The 14,917-nt window shown below is 32.9% G+C and overlaps 1 protein-coding gene across 2 annotated transcripts; it reads right to left on the bottom strand.

Moving 5' to 3' along the window:
- Nucleotides 1–1,245: 1,245 nt before the first annotated feature.
- Nucleotides 1,246–14,804, bottom strand: LOC133184148 (ribonucleoprotein PTB-binding 1-like). 2 transcript variants are annotated; one of them, XM_061319034.1, is made up of 16 exons: nucleotides 14,610–14,804; nucleotides 10,882–10,951; nucleotides 9,650–9,871; nucleotides 8,989–9,239; nucleotides 8,554–8,736; nucleotides 8,014–8,128; nucleotides 7,376–7,456; nucleotides 6,905–7,020; nucleotides 5,837–5,890; nucleotides 5,116–5,619; nucleotides 4,848–4,901; nucleotides 4,689–4,721; nucleotides 4,477–4,533; nucleotides 3,058–3,339; nucleotides 2,659–2,757; nucleotides 1,246–1,852 (listed from the first exon to the last, which is right to left on the bottom strand). In XM_061319034.1, the coding sequence occupies exons 1-16, from the start codon at nucleotides 14,802–14,804 to the stop codon at nucleotides 1,679–1,681; spliced, it is 2,490 nt and encodes an 829-aa protein (XP_061175018.1). In that variant the 3' UTR covers nucleotides 1,246–1,678. The 2 variants fall into 2 exon arrangements, with proteins under 2 accessions (XP_061175018.1, XP_061175019.1); XM_061319035.1 differs by having other exon boundaries at nucleotides 4,848–4,898; nucleotides 14,610–14,802.
- Nucleotides 14,805–14,917: the final 113 nt, after the last annotated feature.

The following is a 14,917-nucleotide window of genomic DNA, read 5'->3' on the forward strand; positions in this document are numbered from 1 at the left end:
GCTAGCATTAAACAAAAATCATAACCCTTCAACTAGGAAATACTATTAATTTGACAACGGTAAGGAGAAATTAAAAATGATGACAATTGATTGTGGTACATATCTGTTTTTTGATAGGACAAGTGTTTATGGTTCCTTTAAAGGATATTTAAAACTCTGTTCATGAAGCAATTACCTTTCAAAATGCATATTATAGGGTACAAGTATTGCAACCAACTAAATGCCCCAACTTTGGTTGCCTTCTTAATCTGATAAAACTATGGTTATATTTTTGGTATAGTATTAAAGGATTGTCTAAGAAATATAGACTTTTTTTTTATTTGTCAAACTCTGCATTTGAAAAAAATAATTTTCACCAATCTCTCTCTCTTTCCTTTTTTTTTTAATCTAAATCTTAAATTTATATAAAAACAAAACTTTCCTGAAATCTAAATTGAGCTGCCCCATATGATTTTAAAAGTTTTAATTCTAAATGGGTGATATAACTTCAACCGGGGGGAGAACATTTTTCTTCCTAGATGACTAAAAAAGTTACATGCTTAAAAAAAGAACACACATACAGATATAATTTTCCCTTACACACAGATGAATAATTATATACTTAATGATTGTATACGATAATCACATTTCTGAAAGCACCTTCTCTGTGCATTATAATCAAAGACATTGTTATAAAATGACTGAAGTGCAATCAGGTTAGAAAGAAAATGAAAAAAAAGGATTAGAAAGAAATTTAGAAATATGAAAAATAAAAACACACTTATTTGAAAATGTGCATTTTAATTCCTCCTCCTATAAAATTCAAGGGGCACTTAACTTTCTACAGAAGACTCATTTTCTGAGCTTCTTTTTTCTATTTCATAAATCTGTACACACATTTTGAAACAATATACATGTATTTCACGAAAGAAGACATATAAACAGTAAAGTTTTGTAATTGTTAAATAATCTTGAAGTTAAATTCTTTAATTACGTATTTACAAATTGTCATTATTTTTGCTAATGCAGCACTTTCTTTACTTCATGAGATGCCTACTGTCCCTGATCCCAGCCTGGGACACATTCTGTACCCTCATACTTGACTTGACCATAGACAGAATTTCAAAGCTTATGTAGGGGGGGGGGGGAGATAAAGACAGGGACAGCCAGTTAGACAAAGAGAAGGAACAGAAACAATATCTTCCCAGATCTTCAATATCAAGACATAACCCACCCCACCCCCCACCCTCAATTTCCTGTATAAAAAAAAATAACCAATAAATTCTTGACATTCCTTAGTCAAGTCTTTAAAAAAGGAATAAAATCAATTTTAGAATATAAAACTTCATCCTCTGTAACAAAAAAATATCAATATCTTTCAACAAAATATAGATGGCACTTTTTCTCTCTGAAGAATGTCTTAGCACTACAGATGGCTTTTAACATTGTACAATTTAAAATTGAATCTGTCAGCTCTCTACTAATTCCTGCTCGATTATTTTTGTCCATGATTGAGTAACTTTTCCTGATCAACAAAATATACCAGTAAATAAATGATTTTCAACATCTCAATATGTACACACTCCAATGGAATGAAATTAAATCTCAAAAAATATATTTATTTGCAATGTAATCTGCCCATGAAAAATGACTCTGCCAAAGGACGTTCAAGATAAAATCAAATTGCTATAAATTGTTATTAATATTGCATCATCAATCTTGTGTGCGATACTTTTTGTCGTTTATTGGTGTACGATGTGGCATAATGACCCCCGATGCCCTGTGAATGTTGTCCCACGTACTCCCCCTCCGGACTGGGCTCAGGGGCAGGTAATAAGTGACTGTAGCTTCTCTTCTGACCTTGTGGGGTCTTCTGAAATTTAAAGCAAGTTCATTATTGACTGGTGTAAAACTACATGTACATGATAAAAATCTATTTTTATTTATAATACCCATGTCATTGTTCTCTTACTTACCAACCTGTGACCTACTTAAATGAGATACTGACAAACCAACTTTTATTTGTGAAATATATGCAAATTTCGCAATATTTTTTGACTCGCAAACATTTATCCCCATGAAACATTCATTTGCATGAAACTTGCATGTAATTTCTATATAAAATGTTTCCTCTGTCAAAAAAATTGCACTGATGTATCATAAATAGAAGAGTCAAATAATTGTTGGTTTATAGTTGATTGTGTGTTGTTTTATGTCCCATTCGAGAATTTTTCACTCATATAGAGACGTCACCATATACCGGTGAAGGGCTTCAAATTTTGACCTTTACTTGGCACTTAGGGCCATTGAGCAGTGAGGGATCTTTATCGTGCCAATGCCTGCAGTGACACGGGGCCTCGGTTTTTAAGGTCTCATCCGAAGGACCCGCAACTTTCACTTCAAAGTGCCGAGCGCATGGCAAAGGAACAGTTGCTACACATTTTTTATCAACTTAGGTCAGTCGCGGCCGAGATTCAAATTCACGACCTCCCCATCACGGAGCAAGCGCTCTACCGACTGAGCTACCGTGAACGTAGTTGGTTTATAGTATTAAATGGATATACCAAAGTATATATCATTACATGTACATGTAGATAGATATAATAAAGCAAGTTTGTCTGTCCTGAAAGCCTGATGTGTATAACTTGTCACATGTATTTTTATTATATGTCTGTATACCAGTAAAGGTTGGTTATCTGCCCTTGATGTACCAGGAGGATGTATTGGTTCTTTATATGACTGGGACGGTGCTGAAGGTCGATGGTAATAATCTACAGTCTGCAAAAATAAGACATCATTGTTACAGCACAAAAACTTATCAATTTTAATGCATGAATATACATCATTATTTGTGGGGGAATAATGTTCAGGGATTCTGAGGGTCATCAACAACCAGGAATTTACATCCCCACAAACAATAACTGTCAATGCATCTGATCATTGAATCTTTATTACAACCAAATTCAAATTTTTTTTGCCCACCAACATCAAAATGATTCCACAGTACATTAAATTGGAATAAAAGATGTAAAGAACTGTACAATTATACAGTTATACTTTTGCAGAATTTGTGCACACTTTTGAGGGGAGTGGTTCCACTGAGGATGAGCTGTGAAGGTGAAGTGGTTCGTAGCTGGACTGAGGGGAAGTCACTGAGTGATGAGTGGGCGTTGCCTCTGTGTGTCCTCTGTAACTGTAATCGGCACTACTGTAGCTGTACGAGTCGTCGTAATCCTGACCCGATACACTGCCGTAACCTGAACTGTAAGATTCGTCCTGTCCGCTATAACCATGGTAACTGTAACCAGTCTGGTTGTAAGCTGCGTAAGCTGCTGCTTTAGCTGCTATATCCTGGTAATGCTGGAATTTAATTAAATGGTTTCAATATGTAAGTGTAAATTTTGCTTTTTATTTTATTTTTTTTTTTTACTACCGGTAATATACGAGACTGTTGACTCACAAATAGCTCCACTACCTCAGGTTCACAATACCACAAGTTCACACTATCACAAGTACAAGTTCATGCAAGCAAAATCCTGATAATGGCATCTTCAAGTAGTGTCTATATACAAATTACTGTAAAATTTTTGTATGTTCAAAACGTTGTGATTTGGGGTAAAAATGTTGGTTTGTAGGGAATTCATTTCATGGTTAAAGAAGTGTGGCCTTGTCTTGAATAAAATGTTTACACTTTGTAGAGGACATGAATTCAAGGTTCTCTTCATACCACCAAAACAACAAAAATTAAACCCACCTGAAATTTAGTGATTTCACAATACAAATAAACTCATTTAATTTCGTGAAAGGGGGGGGGGCAATTAGAAAATTACTACAGGAAAGGGACAAAACTCTTTTCAATCAGTAACTTGTGATTAAAATATTTATGAATTAAATGTAATGATCCATGCATACTTAATCTTAATCTAAGAACTTTTTTTTTAATTATGTATTAATGTTATCTATAGAAATGCTTTTATTTCCAAAATAACAAAAAGTACAGGGTTTGACATTTACTTTTTTGATGATGGACCCATATATTTGATTCATTGACTAGACTATATATACATGTCATAGTTTATGATAACAAAGAAAACATTGATGTGAGTGGCAGCTCCTCATCCTCTTTCTTTGCATTTTAATTAGACTTTTCTAGATCTTTCTAGACATTTTTGAGAAAAAAATATTCAGGCAATTTTTATACACTATAAACAAAAGCCATCATTTCCTGTTCTTGATGCTTTTTTCTAACAAGAAGATTATTTTTTCAAGATAGAGCCATCTTAAGTTTCACATAGTTCTGTGAACTACTATTCACCATCAGATTTTCTTGTGTAGGGTACAGTACTGTGTATTTTTTGAGTATGGAGTGAATTTGGTTTTGTTTTTAATTAACAAGGTACTGACTTAATTTACACACAGTTTAATTAATCTGAAACCCGATGCTGTGTTTATGCAGAAAATTACAATAATTATGAATTTGAGAACTACTGATTTTACCTGATCATGGTTGTAGTTATAACTTTCTTCCAAATAATCATATGTACTTCCTGGATTCTGCAAAAATAAATACAAGGAATGAAGATGAACCAAATGTATTTGACATATTCGTTAGAGTACAGGTACATTTGCAGCATTAACTTTGTTTGATTCTGTTATTATGATAATTCTTTTATTATATTGATTCAGTTATTATAATAAAAAATGTTTACCTGATAACTAGAACTATAATATCCTCCATCATCCTAAAATATATAGAGAGAGAGGATTAGTTGGCACTTCTTAATAAAAACCTGCTTTTGCTCAAAATGTTTTCAATCATCTTGATTATGGGACAGCGAATTGGGGGGAGGGGGGGGGGTTAAACCTACCCTGCTGTATCCATAGTATTGATCGTATTCACTTGGTTCTCCATTTCCTCTCTGCTTAAATATAGAAAGATATTTCATTACCATTCATTCTCTATAAGAAATTGCATGGATACATTGGGATTTGTAATTTACATCTTTTAGAAATCAACATGATGTATATTGCCCAGAATTTCACCTGAGTATCAGGCAGCAACTTTTCAGAGACACCCTATTTCTTGTCTTCACAATTCGTGAACTGTGAATCCATTGTAAATCAACTTGACAATACCTGTGGATTTCTTTGTTGAGTATGTGTAGCATCTGGATTTGGCAGCAGGCCTCCAGTTTTTGGTCTAGTTCCCCAGCTGTGCATCAAGTTCTGAGGAGGTTCTCCCAACAGGGATTGTTTCACATCTCCCTCTTGATTGGGCTGACTGGCAAACAAACTTTTCTTTGGTGGTTGCCCTCTATGCACTAATCCAAGAATTTCTGGTGGAGCTGCCCCAAGCAATCCCTCTTTTGAATTTTTTATTGTCAAATCCATGAGAGGAGTAACTTCCCCTGGGGTGCAGCCAAGATCATGACCTAATTGCACAGCAATCTGTCCTATATTTGTAAGGCCACTGACATCAATGTTCTGTAGGTTTTGTGACACGGACAATAACATTGAACTGATATCAGAACCCGAATATGGCTGATTTGGTTTACCGGGGGACAGTTTAGACAGTAGACTCTGGAGGATAATGTTGGACTGAGAGGCATATGGATCCCCCAACAATGATGGCTTCTCTGCCTGAAATTAGGGAAAAGAAAAATTACCAGTTGAGTAAGACATCCAAATTCAAAAATCAGTCTATCTCTTGAGTTCTACAAAGTCCTCAATAAAAGAATAAGAACTGTTCTTTCATACAAATTTTAATTTCGTATATAAGTACATTGATTTCTGTTTTTAAAAAATAAATGAATTCCTTACCAACACTGAAATTTTATTTGTGATGCTACTTTCATACCTGGTTATTATTAACTTTCTTTGACATCAAAGTTGCAAGATCTACATCAAAAAACTGCAAAGAAATATATAAGCTAGGTAATGCATACATATTTCTGTAATTGTTATGGTAAATGCCTTAATAATCATGAGAAATGAGATGTCCAAAATTTCAGATATGAAATTACATGTATCTTGAAATTTTTATGACTTGTTTTCATTTTATCATTTGATACTATATTACAAATGATTCCTACACTTACAGATGTTTAGTTCTGAAAAAGAATCTCAATATCCTTTTCTTGTTCTTTATCAGAGAGGCAATCCTTGTAGAAAGTAATTATATATCATTGATAATTTAATTAATAGCATTAAACAGAACTACTTTTGCTATCCCTCAAAATTAAAACAAAAATTTTGAGTTTTTACCAACCATCTTTTGCCTGTTAATGATTCTTTTTCTTTGTTGTCTGTGGTTATTTTATAACTCATGTTTCTCTTTAAATGTAATTTGTGGCATAATAATCCTTATTCTTCTCTCAAAATCTTTACAAAGTCACTCTTGTAGTAAACTTGTCATTGGGCCAAACTTTTGTTGAGGTATTATTGAAATCAACCTTTAAATTCTTGATTTCTGGTTTGATGACTATAAATACTGTAAATGTTTACATATACTTTTGGTGGCAATACTATATGCTGGTGATATTACTCTATGGCAACATTATGTGCCATTATCAGTTCATCATAACATGTAACTGGCAACAATATATGCAGGATGACTATACTGTAAACTGGTTCACAGGTTAACATACATGTACTGTATATAGGGGTATTTTAGCACCATATTATTTTTGCCCTTTCACACTTGCAAACTGTTTTGCCCAGTCACAATTGTTTTTTAAAGATAATCATGTCATCTTTGAATTTGCCCCATTTTAAATCTGTGCACTTGCCACGAGGGTGAAAGGGGCAAAAATAATATGAGGGCAAAAATTTCCCAGTATACAATAGGTCATTTTGTATTCAATTTTAAAGTGCAATTTTTTTTAAAAATTCACGATAGCCTGGTATGGTTTGTCATTTCCCTGACCTGACTGTTGGGAGCTTGAATCTGAAGTTGGAATGCTAGAAGTATAAACAGCCCTAGCTGTACATTCACGTTCATCAGAGGGCTTAATGGCATGGCTGGAGCAGGTCCAAGCAAACCTTAAACAAACGTCAGCATACACATAAAATCAGGCCTTGCTTCCACCAAATACTTTTTCCACTTAATTTTTATCTTTCAATACTACCTTGCTTTTGAAGAACAAAACTTATATTTACATAGTGATTTAAATTAAAAAGATGGAAAACTGGAATTTCAACATCATCTTAATATTATCACGACTGCTCAATTTTCATCTGAGCATCAAATGTTCAAGCATAAAAAAATTTTCTTAAAAGAATTTATGCAGTAGTTGAGTGGGTGAATTAAAACAAAGCATACTTGTACATGTATTTATTGTTGAATTCGTAGGAGTCTTAACTATTGAATTATTTCTAAAATTTTTTTTTAGAATACCTGGTTTTTCTGGGTTGGAGGTTAGCTGTTTTATATAGGTTTTGTGCATCTTTTCTAATGCCTCTTCAAACTTTTTCATCACTGAAATTGCAACATAAAAACATAAACAAATGGCTTTAGATAATATATTCATTATAGTTTATTTTCAATTTAAATGCCCATTAGATAATGGATATAGGACAGAGGCAATTCATTATGTCAAATATTTGACAGTCTAAAGAGAATCCTAAGAATTGTCATTATCTGACATAATGAATCATCTTAGACATTTGGGAAGGGGGGTGGTGGTGGAGGGGGGCATAGCAATAAAGAGTTTGTATGTAGATCAGAATGTACTGATCACACTTGGTTTGGCTGTGATCCAAGTGTTTCAGAAGTTATCTCTCTTTCTTCATTTGATTCAAGCAAGTATATTTACGGTAAAATAGCATATCAAGTATGAACACTTACAGATGAAATCATTGCAAGGCCATTAAAAAAGTGGATTAACAAATTAACAAATCCAGTGGTTCAGTTGTTAGGTAAAAAAAAATATGAAAAGTTTACAAACAGAAAACAGATCAACTTCAATCTGAACTCTAAGGCAGGTGGTCCAACCAAATACAACCTAGATTTACCAGTTTCAGCTGAATACTCACATGTAGGATGTTGTGATGTGAGACGTTGAACAAGCGGGTTACACAGTAGTTCTTTACAGGGGTGTACAGGGTCTGGTAACAAGCTCGGTTTACACACATTGTCTGCAGGATTGTCCTGTATACACAAACACACAGAAACAGTTAGAACTATAAATCCAGATTAGAGATAATAACTTGTTTCAGTAAGATATCATCAGTTTCTTAAATCAATTAAATGACTTGAGAGAGTCAGTTTTTTCACCAATATTTTAAAAGCAGCTTTTTTGATCCATTTTTGAAAGAATTTTATTCTGAAATCTTTTAAAAATATTTGGAAATATATAGTTAATTTTGGGGAAAAATGACCATATTTCCTAGGGGAAAAAGCCTCTATTCTGCCTTGAGACATCTGGGTCATGAAAAAGTACTGAGATAATCTTATAATCTTAAAAAGAAAAAAAAAATGAATGTTATGTTCAAAGTCTTTGAAATCTGGTCCCTTTTAGAGGGAAGTTGAACATTTTCTACAGAGACATCAATGCTAATGATTGTAAGACTTACAAATTTACTCATAAGCCTAGAACAGATGGTGACGGCCGAAATCCCTGGAATACAGTACGTTATCCTCATTGGTACATCCAGAATCTTGTGACCGTTTAGGTGTCTTTCGGACTTTTCTGCCTCTTGCCAAGACCTGTACTCAATGATTCCATAACCTAAGGACTTCCCGTCCTTCATCACAATCTACAAAGATGACATACTTCTTTCAGAGAAAGATTTTACTGAAAATCATTTCACACAGTAGTTTATGATATTGTCAAATAATTTATGCTAGCATACTATTTTCAGTTGATATCTTTATATGTGTAAACCAAAATAAAATCCACAATTTTTAAAAATCATTTCAATTCACAGGAAAGGATAATTTGCAAAAAAGACTAGTTAATTTAGTAATGACACTTTTTTTTATGTGCGCACTTCTTAACTTTACCATACCTGGCAGTAAAGTGGACTAGAAAGTGCACTAAAGATATCCCTAAACTCTGACGTGTTAGTGAAATCCTTGGGCAAATTGTCCACAAACAAACACTTGGAGTTTAATTTCCTATAGGAAGAGAGACTCTTGTCCAGAAAATCACAGTGTATATGGTGTCCTTCAACTAATTTCCAATCCAACTCTGTACGTATACTCAATATTTGACTAAGGGGAGCACTATATTCAACAACTCCATAGAATTTGAAGTCATCTGTTAAACAAAGCAAATTGTATCATGATTCAAATTTTTATCTATATGTGTTACACACAAGTCACCTCACTTAGCAATGTGCAAAAAATAATCATTCAGTGCTAAATACATGAGCATACAATAAAACAATAAATTGACGCTTACAGTAATTTTCATTCCCCGTGACTTCAAAATATATTGTAAACTTTACGGATATAACAAATTATGTTTATAATTATGCAGAATTGTCAATCCCTGGCACTTTTTTTTATAAGTGTGTTTTTCTGTATTTAAAATTCTAATCAAAATTGACCATATATGTAATATACTGATTATTCAGAAATAATAGACTCTTCTTAGTTTGATTCTCATAACCGAGTAAGAATTCAACATTACCCCGGTAAATTTATTAAGATGAGATGAGAACTTACTTGTAGTTTGACCTCGATAGAGAAAGCACTTCTTAACAGCACAGAATGGAGACACGAAGGCTCGGAATTTTTGTAGTGTGTAATCCTGGGGCAGGTGAGCACAGCACAAAAGTTTCTCAGTCTCACAACGATCTATACTTATAACACAGTCACGGAATTTTGTGTTTTGTAAATCTAGCATTAACTGTTCAATTTCATTTCCACTCTCAAGTACAACCACAGCTGAAAAAGAGAAAACATGCATTTTTTTTTCCAAACTGGCTTATTTAATTTAAATATAAATATCACTATTTATTTTTAATGAAAAGAAAATTTTACTTTTTTCAGCTTTTTTAAATTTCAGTCAAAATAGTTTTGTTTTCTGAGTATAATAAGCATGTGATTTCATGTTAAATTTGTACAAGGGAGGCAAGTGCCAAATGGTTATTTTTCCTCCTAACAAAGCTTAGGACCCTTTCTGCACATTAGAATTTAATATCCAGCTTTAATATCCAACAGTTAAGTGTCTAGCCAGAAATGGTCCATAGTTAAGAATGTATAGTAAGGAAAGTTGCAAAACATCTAAATCTGCTGCACTCTAAATTTTTCTCAAATTAGTCCAGAGTAAGAAGTCACATATTCAAATGTAATGTACAGTGTCCTTGTTACATACAATAAATTTGACAAACAATGTTACCTCTGTGGCATGCATTGAAAAATTTGAATCACAGATAATTTTGAAAAAATTCATGATTTTTTTTTTAAATAAGAGAAAGAATTTGTCAGCAACCAATGTGCCAAATCTGAATTTCCTAATTAACATGATTAAGTGATTCATATTTTTAAATCTTAAATTTACATGCAATTTACAAGGTTTAACTAGAACTATATTTATAATTAAATCCCAATTTAATCATTTCCCAATTTCACTGGTTTTTGTCTTAAGTTTCACTATGCTTAGCATGTGAGAGTCATGAAAACTCCATGATGTTGCCTGCACTGTATATCAAGTTCATTCACCAGTCCACACCCCAAAATATGTATCAGTCTCGGTAAAGACACACACAATATGACAAGGTGTTATGAGACAACATTGTATCCAGCTATCACAATGAGACTGAGGATTGCCAGTCATTTGACTCCCACACCAACAGACTAGACAAAATAAGGCATTGAATGAAACTAATGCATTTACTCCAGAGCTTCAGAAAAGCAGTTTGAGAGGTTGCTATTAGTAACTACAGTACAATTACCTTTTCTTTGTCCAGGAATGATTTCGATACTCTTTGCTATGTATGCCCCTAATAGCACATTTATGTCATCCTGAAAAATATTTATGAATAGTATATAAAGTGTATAACTTACAATGTATCATATATTCATCCTTTAAGATATCTATTTTATCCTTCAAATTATGTTGGAATATACTCAGTTCTCCATGTTTGCATTTGGTGGCATTGCTGAGCCACATTTAATTAATTTTCTATCAATCATTTAGTGATTAAGACTTGGCAAGTAAAAATACACTTCCCCTAACAATTCATAATCATGGTGAAATCCCCATTTTTACCGTTCTATAAGCATTCTGAGAATTTTCAAAATACCATTTCTAAATGCCTAAGAATGCTTCTAGAATTTGATATGCCTGAATGTGAGAATTTGTTATATTTGTTTCAGGTTTTACATGTTCTTTGGGGCATGCTGAAGTCAATTTGAAAAAGTGTTTACTGTTTAGAAAAATATATTTAAAAATATTTAAAAGGTTGGAGGTCTTTTTAAATCAATATATTGAAATGCCTCGTATGGGGAATGTGGTAGGTGCAGATTTATTTTCAGAGAACAAGTACTGTTAACAAGTGAGCTGAGAAGATGCCATTTTTGAGCTTGCATACCTATGTATTTATATTTAGAGCAGCGAGCTCTACAGGCTATAAAGCAATACCATATTTATCATTAAGATTAAGAGAGAGGGCTAATAAAAATAGGCTAAGCCTGCTGCCAATTCTCATTCACTTCTGTGAATAAAATATTGGTTAAATTAAATTAATCATTAAGATTTAGTTTTTGCAGATAGCTTAAAAGAAAAAAAAACAATTGCATCTACTTTTAAAAGAAAAAGTATTCCTTTCATAAAAAAATTGCCCTATTTAGATTTCATTAAGGAACAGCAACTAACACGTAACAAAACATGTGATGTCACAGTCATCAGCAGTGTCCAACCTTTACCCTTCCAGTGTATCCAGTGTTAAAAAGGCGGAATTAAACATGTACAATGTATATATAAAGGTTTTTAAGGTATCCAGTAATAAATACAACTGCACTTGCCCCATCCATTGCACCTTAAAAACTAGAAATATGTCCATAGGACATGAATGCCCCGCCGAGGGTATATTAGTAATGCAACATTTTAACACAAATTGAGAAAAGTGAGGTCAAGGTCAAAGGAAAGGTAAAGGTCAAAAAACATTGATGCAGTTGAATAGCTCTCATCGGTATGTATCAGCATATGAAGTTTGACACTAATTTAAGAAAAGTGAGGTCAAGGTCAGAGGAAAGGTCAAGGTCAAAAAATGTTGATGCAGTTGAAAAGGTTACATCAGTATGTATAAGCATATGAAGTTTGATGAAAATATTATGAATGGTTTCTTTAAAAATGAGCTAAACACTAATTTAAGAAAAGTGAGGTCAAGGTCAAAGAAAAGGTCAAGGTCAAAATATATTGATGCAGTTGAATAGCTCTTATCGGTATGTATCAGCATATGAAGTTTGACACTAATTTAAGAAAAGTGAGGTCAAGGTCAGAGGAAAGGTCAAGGTCAAAAAATGTTGATGCAGTTGAAAAGGTTACATCAGTATGTATCAGGATATGAAGTTTGTTAAAAATATCTTGAATGGTTTCATTAAAACTGAGCTTAACACTAATTTAAGGAAAGTAAGGTCAAGGTCAAAAGAAAAGTCAAGGTCAAAAAAATGTTGATGCAATTGAATAGCATACATCAGTATGTATCAACATATGAAGTTTGATTACACTATCTTGAATGGTATCTTTAAAACTGAGCTACACACCAATTTAAGAAAAGTGAGGTCAAGGTCAAAAGTAAGGTCAAGGTCAAAAAATGTTGATGCAGTTGAATAGCTTACATCAGTATGTATCAACATATGAAGTTTGATTACACTTTCTTGAATGGTATCTTTAAAACTGAGCTAAACACTAATTTAAGAAAAGTGAGGTCAAGGTCAAAAGAAAGGTCAAGGTCAAAAAATGTTGATGCAGTTGAATAGCTTACGTCAGGAGGTATCAACATATGAAGTTTCATTACACTATCTTGAATGGTATCTTTAAAACTGAGCTAAACACTAATTTAAGAAAAGTGAGGTCAAGGTCAAAGGAAAGGTCAAGGTCAAAAAATGTTGATGCAGTTGCATAGCCCTCATCAATATCTATCAGCATATGAAGTTTGATAAAAATATCTTGGATAGTTTCTTTGAAACTGAGCTTTGAACAGAGCTAAACGCAAAGTGTGACGGAAGGACAGACGGAAGGACGGAAGGACAGAAGGGCGGAAGACGGACATGACAAACACTATATGCCCCGGCCATATTCATGGCGGGGCATAAATATTACTGTAACATATAATTTTTAGGTATCATACTTATTAATACAGATGAAAACCGAAAAAACCTGTGCAAATACTCCTACAAGTAAGAGCCTCAGTTGAAGTACCTACGCTTCTTATATACCTCGGACTATTACTTCTAAAGGCCGTTTTTTTTTTTAACGAGCTAATTCCGACGAGATTTGGTCAGACCACATTATGTGTGAAATAAACTGTAATAAAAGTAATTCTCAGGTACCTATGTATTTGCATGAGGTATAACAGTGACAAGAAATCATAAAATCCACTGTCATCAATGTTCATTACTCAAAATTGTCATTATTTCAAATTTTCATGAGCAGCACTTTCAATAAGACTTAACAATAATTCTGCAGATTGCAATTCAGATAATGAATTCAAATATTTTAATTTCATAGTGGAAAACTAATAGTGTTGCAAAATTGGACCAAATTTACTATCCATTATCAAATTGAATCGGTAGCATACTATCGATTATATGATTGATAGTTTGAACTTTTTAGGTAAAATTAAATAAACTTAACCATGAAATATTCAGATATCCTCGTAAATGAAAACAATATTTCAATACAAATCTGTAAGGCCAACTTCAATTCATGTTTAATAGGAAAATTTGTCTGCCATTTGCAAGAGAATAATCTCAAAGGAATATCCTTTGATAATGTTAAAAGACAAAACAGTTTGTATAAAAAAAAAATATTTTGAAAACATGTAGTGACTATCAATTATAAAATTTTCTATCAATTGTCGCTGATGTGCTGCCTTAAGTGACGATTTTTCAATAGTCGGCAACTATTGTTATTCATAACAACACTAGAAACTAATTTTGTTTTGTCAGTTTTTCTGCATTCCATTCCTGAATTTCAAATAAAGGACCAGTTTTGATTTCTGCTTTGATTTTTAAAAATGATGGATTGATTGCTAATAAGAGAGATTAACATTCTTTTATGTATAAGTTTCACTGAAAATTATGAATATTTTATTGTTTTTGTGTCACAGGTAAATGTCAAAGCCTGGATTTTATTTATTAAACAATTTATTTCCACTTGGAATTTCAGCAGCGATAATTTTTTCAATGGATGCTAGAGGTCACACGCCACCAAGTCAAAAGTATCTTGCCTTTAACCTCTAGCATGCTGGAGTGCTGTGCAAACAGACTTTGGACTAAAACTGATTATAACCTTTATTTTCATTTTAAATACATATTCATTTCTCATATTGCGACCTAGTTTTTTTTTTTAAAAATTCCTGTAGGTTTAAATTCTTAGGCATTATAGCATTGACTAGATTATCTGTGAATCTATAGAATAGTTCTTATCATGAAAGTCCTTGATAGACCATCTTACTTCATTTGCAGAAACTGGCAAATTGCTGATCAATATTGGTCGATCTCTGTAAAATTCTTCCATAGACAATTGGAGAAGCTCGGCAGAAGATTTTTCCGCCGAACTGCTATTTTGATTTGAAGAAATCTTTGGTGAATTTTCCGTGTTTTCCTCATCCATATCTGGATTTTTGGAACCACTGATGGTCGTCGCCATCTTGGATTTATAAGATCTCAAATCAGAACATACTACATATATTCCGGAAAAGCTAAAATAACATTAAATATATTCAGTCCAGCTAAGTCTTTATTGAGTCACGTCCTTTACAA

This window comes from Saccostrea echinata, unplaced genomic scaffold (genome assembly GCF_033153115.1).
Source record: "Saccostrea echinata isolate AGI-Se365-2 ecotype Australia unplaced genomic scaffold, CSIRO_AGI_Sech_v1 ptg000010l, whole genome shotgun sequence".
Taxonomy (NCBI): Eukaryota; Metazoa; Mollusca; class Bivalvia; order Ostreida; family Ostreidae; genus Saccostrea; species Saccostrea echinata.

Excerpts from the sequence above, each read along its gene's own strand:
- LOC133184148 (XM_061319034.1), bottom strand. The coding sequence starts at position 14,804 with ATGGCGACGACCATCAGTGGTTCCAAAAATCCAGATATGGATGAGGAA. Across the intron at positions 4,902-5,115 it reads CTCAACAAAGAAATCCACAG|CAGAGAGGAAATGGAGAACC; the intron begins GTATTGTCAAGT and ends TCTATATTTAAG. Across the intron at positions 3,340-4,476 it reads ATAACTACAACCATGATCAG|CATTACCAGGATATAGCAGC; the intron begins GTAAAATCAGTA and ends ATTAAATTCCAG.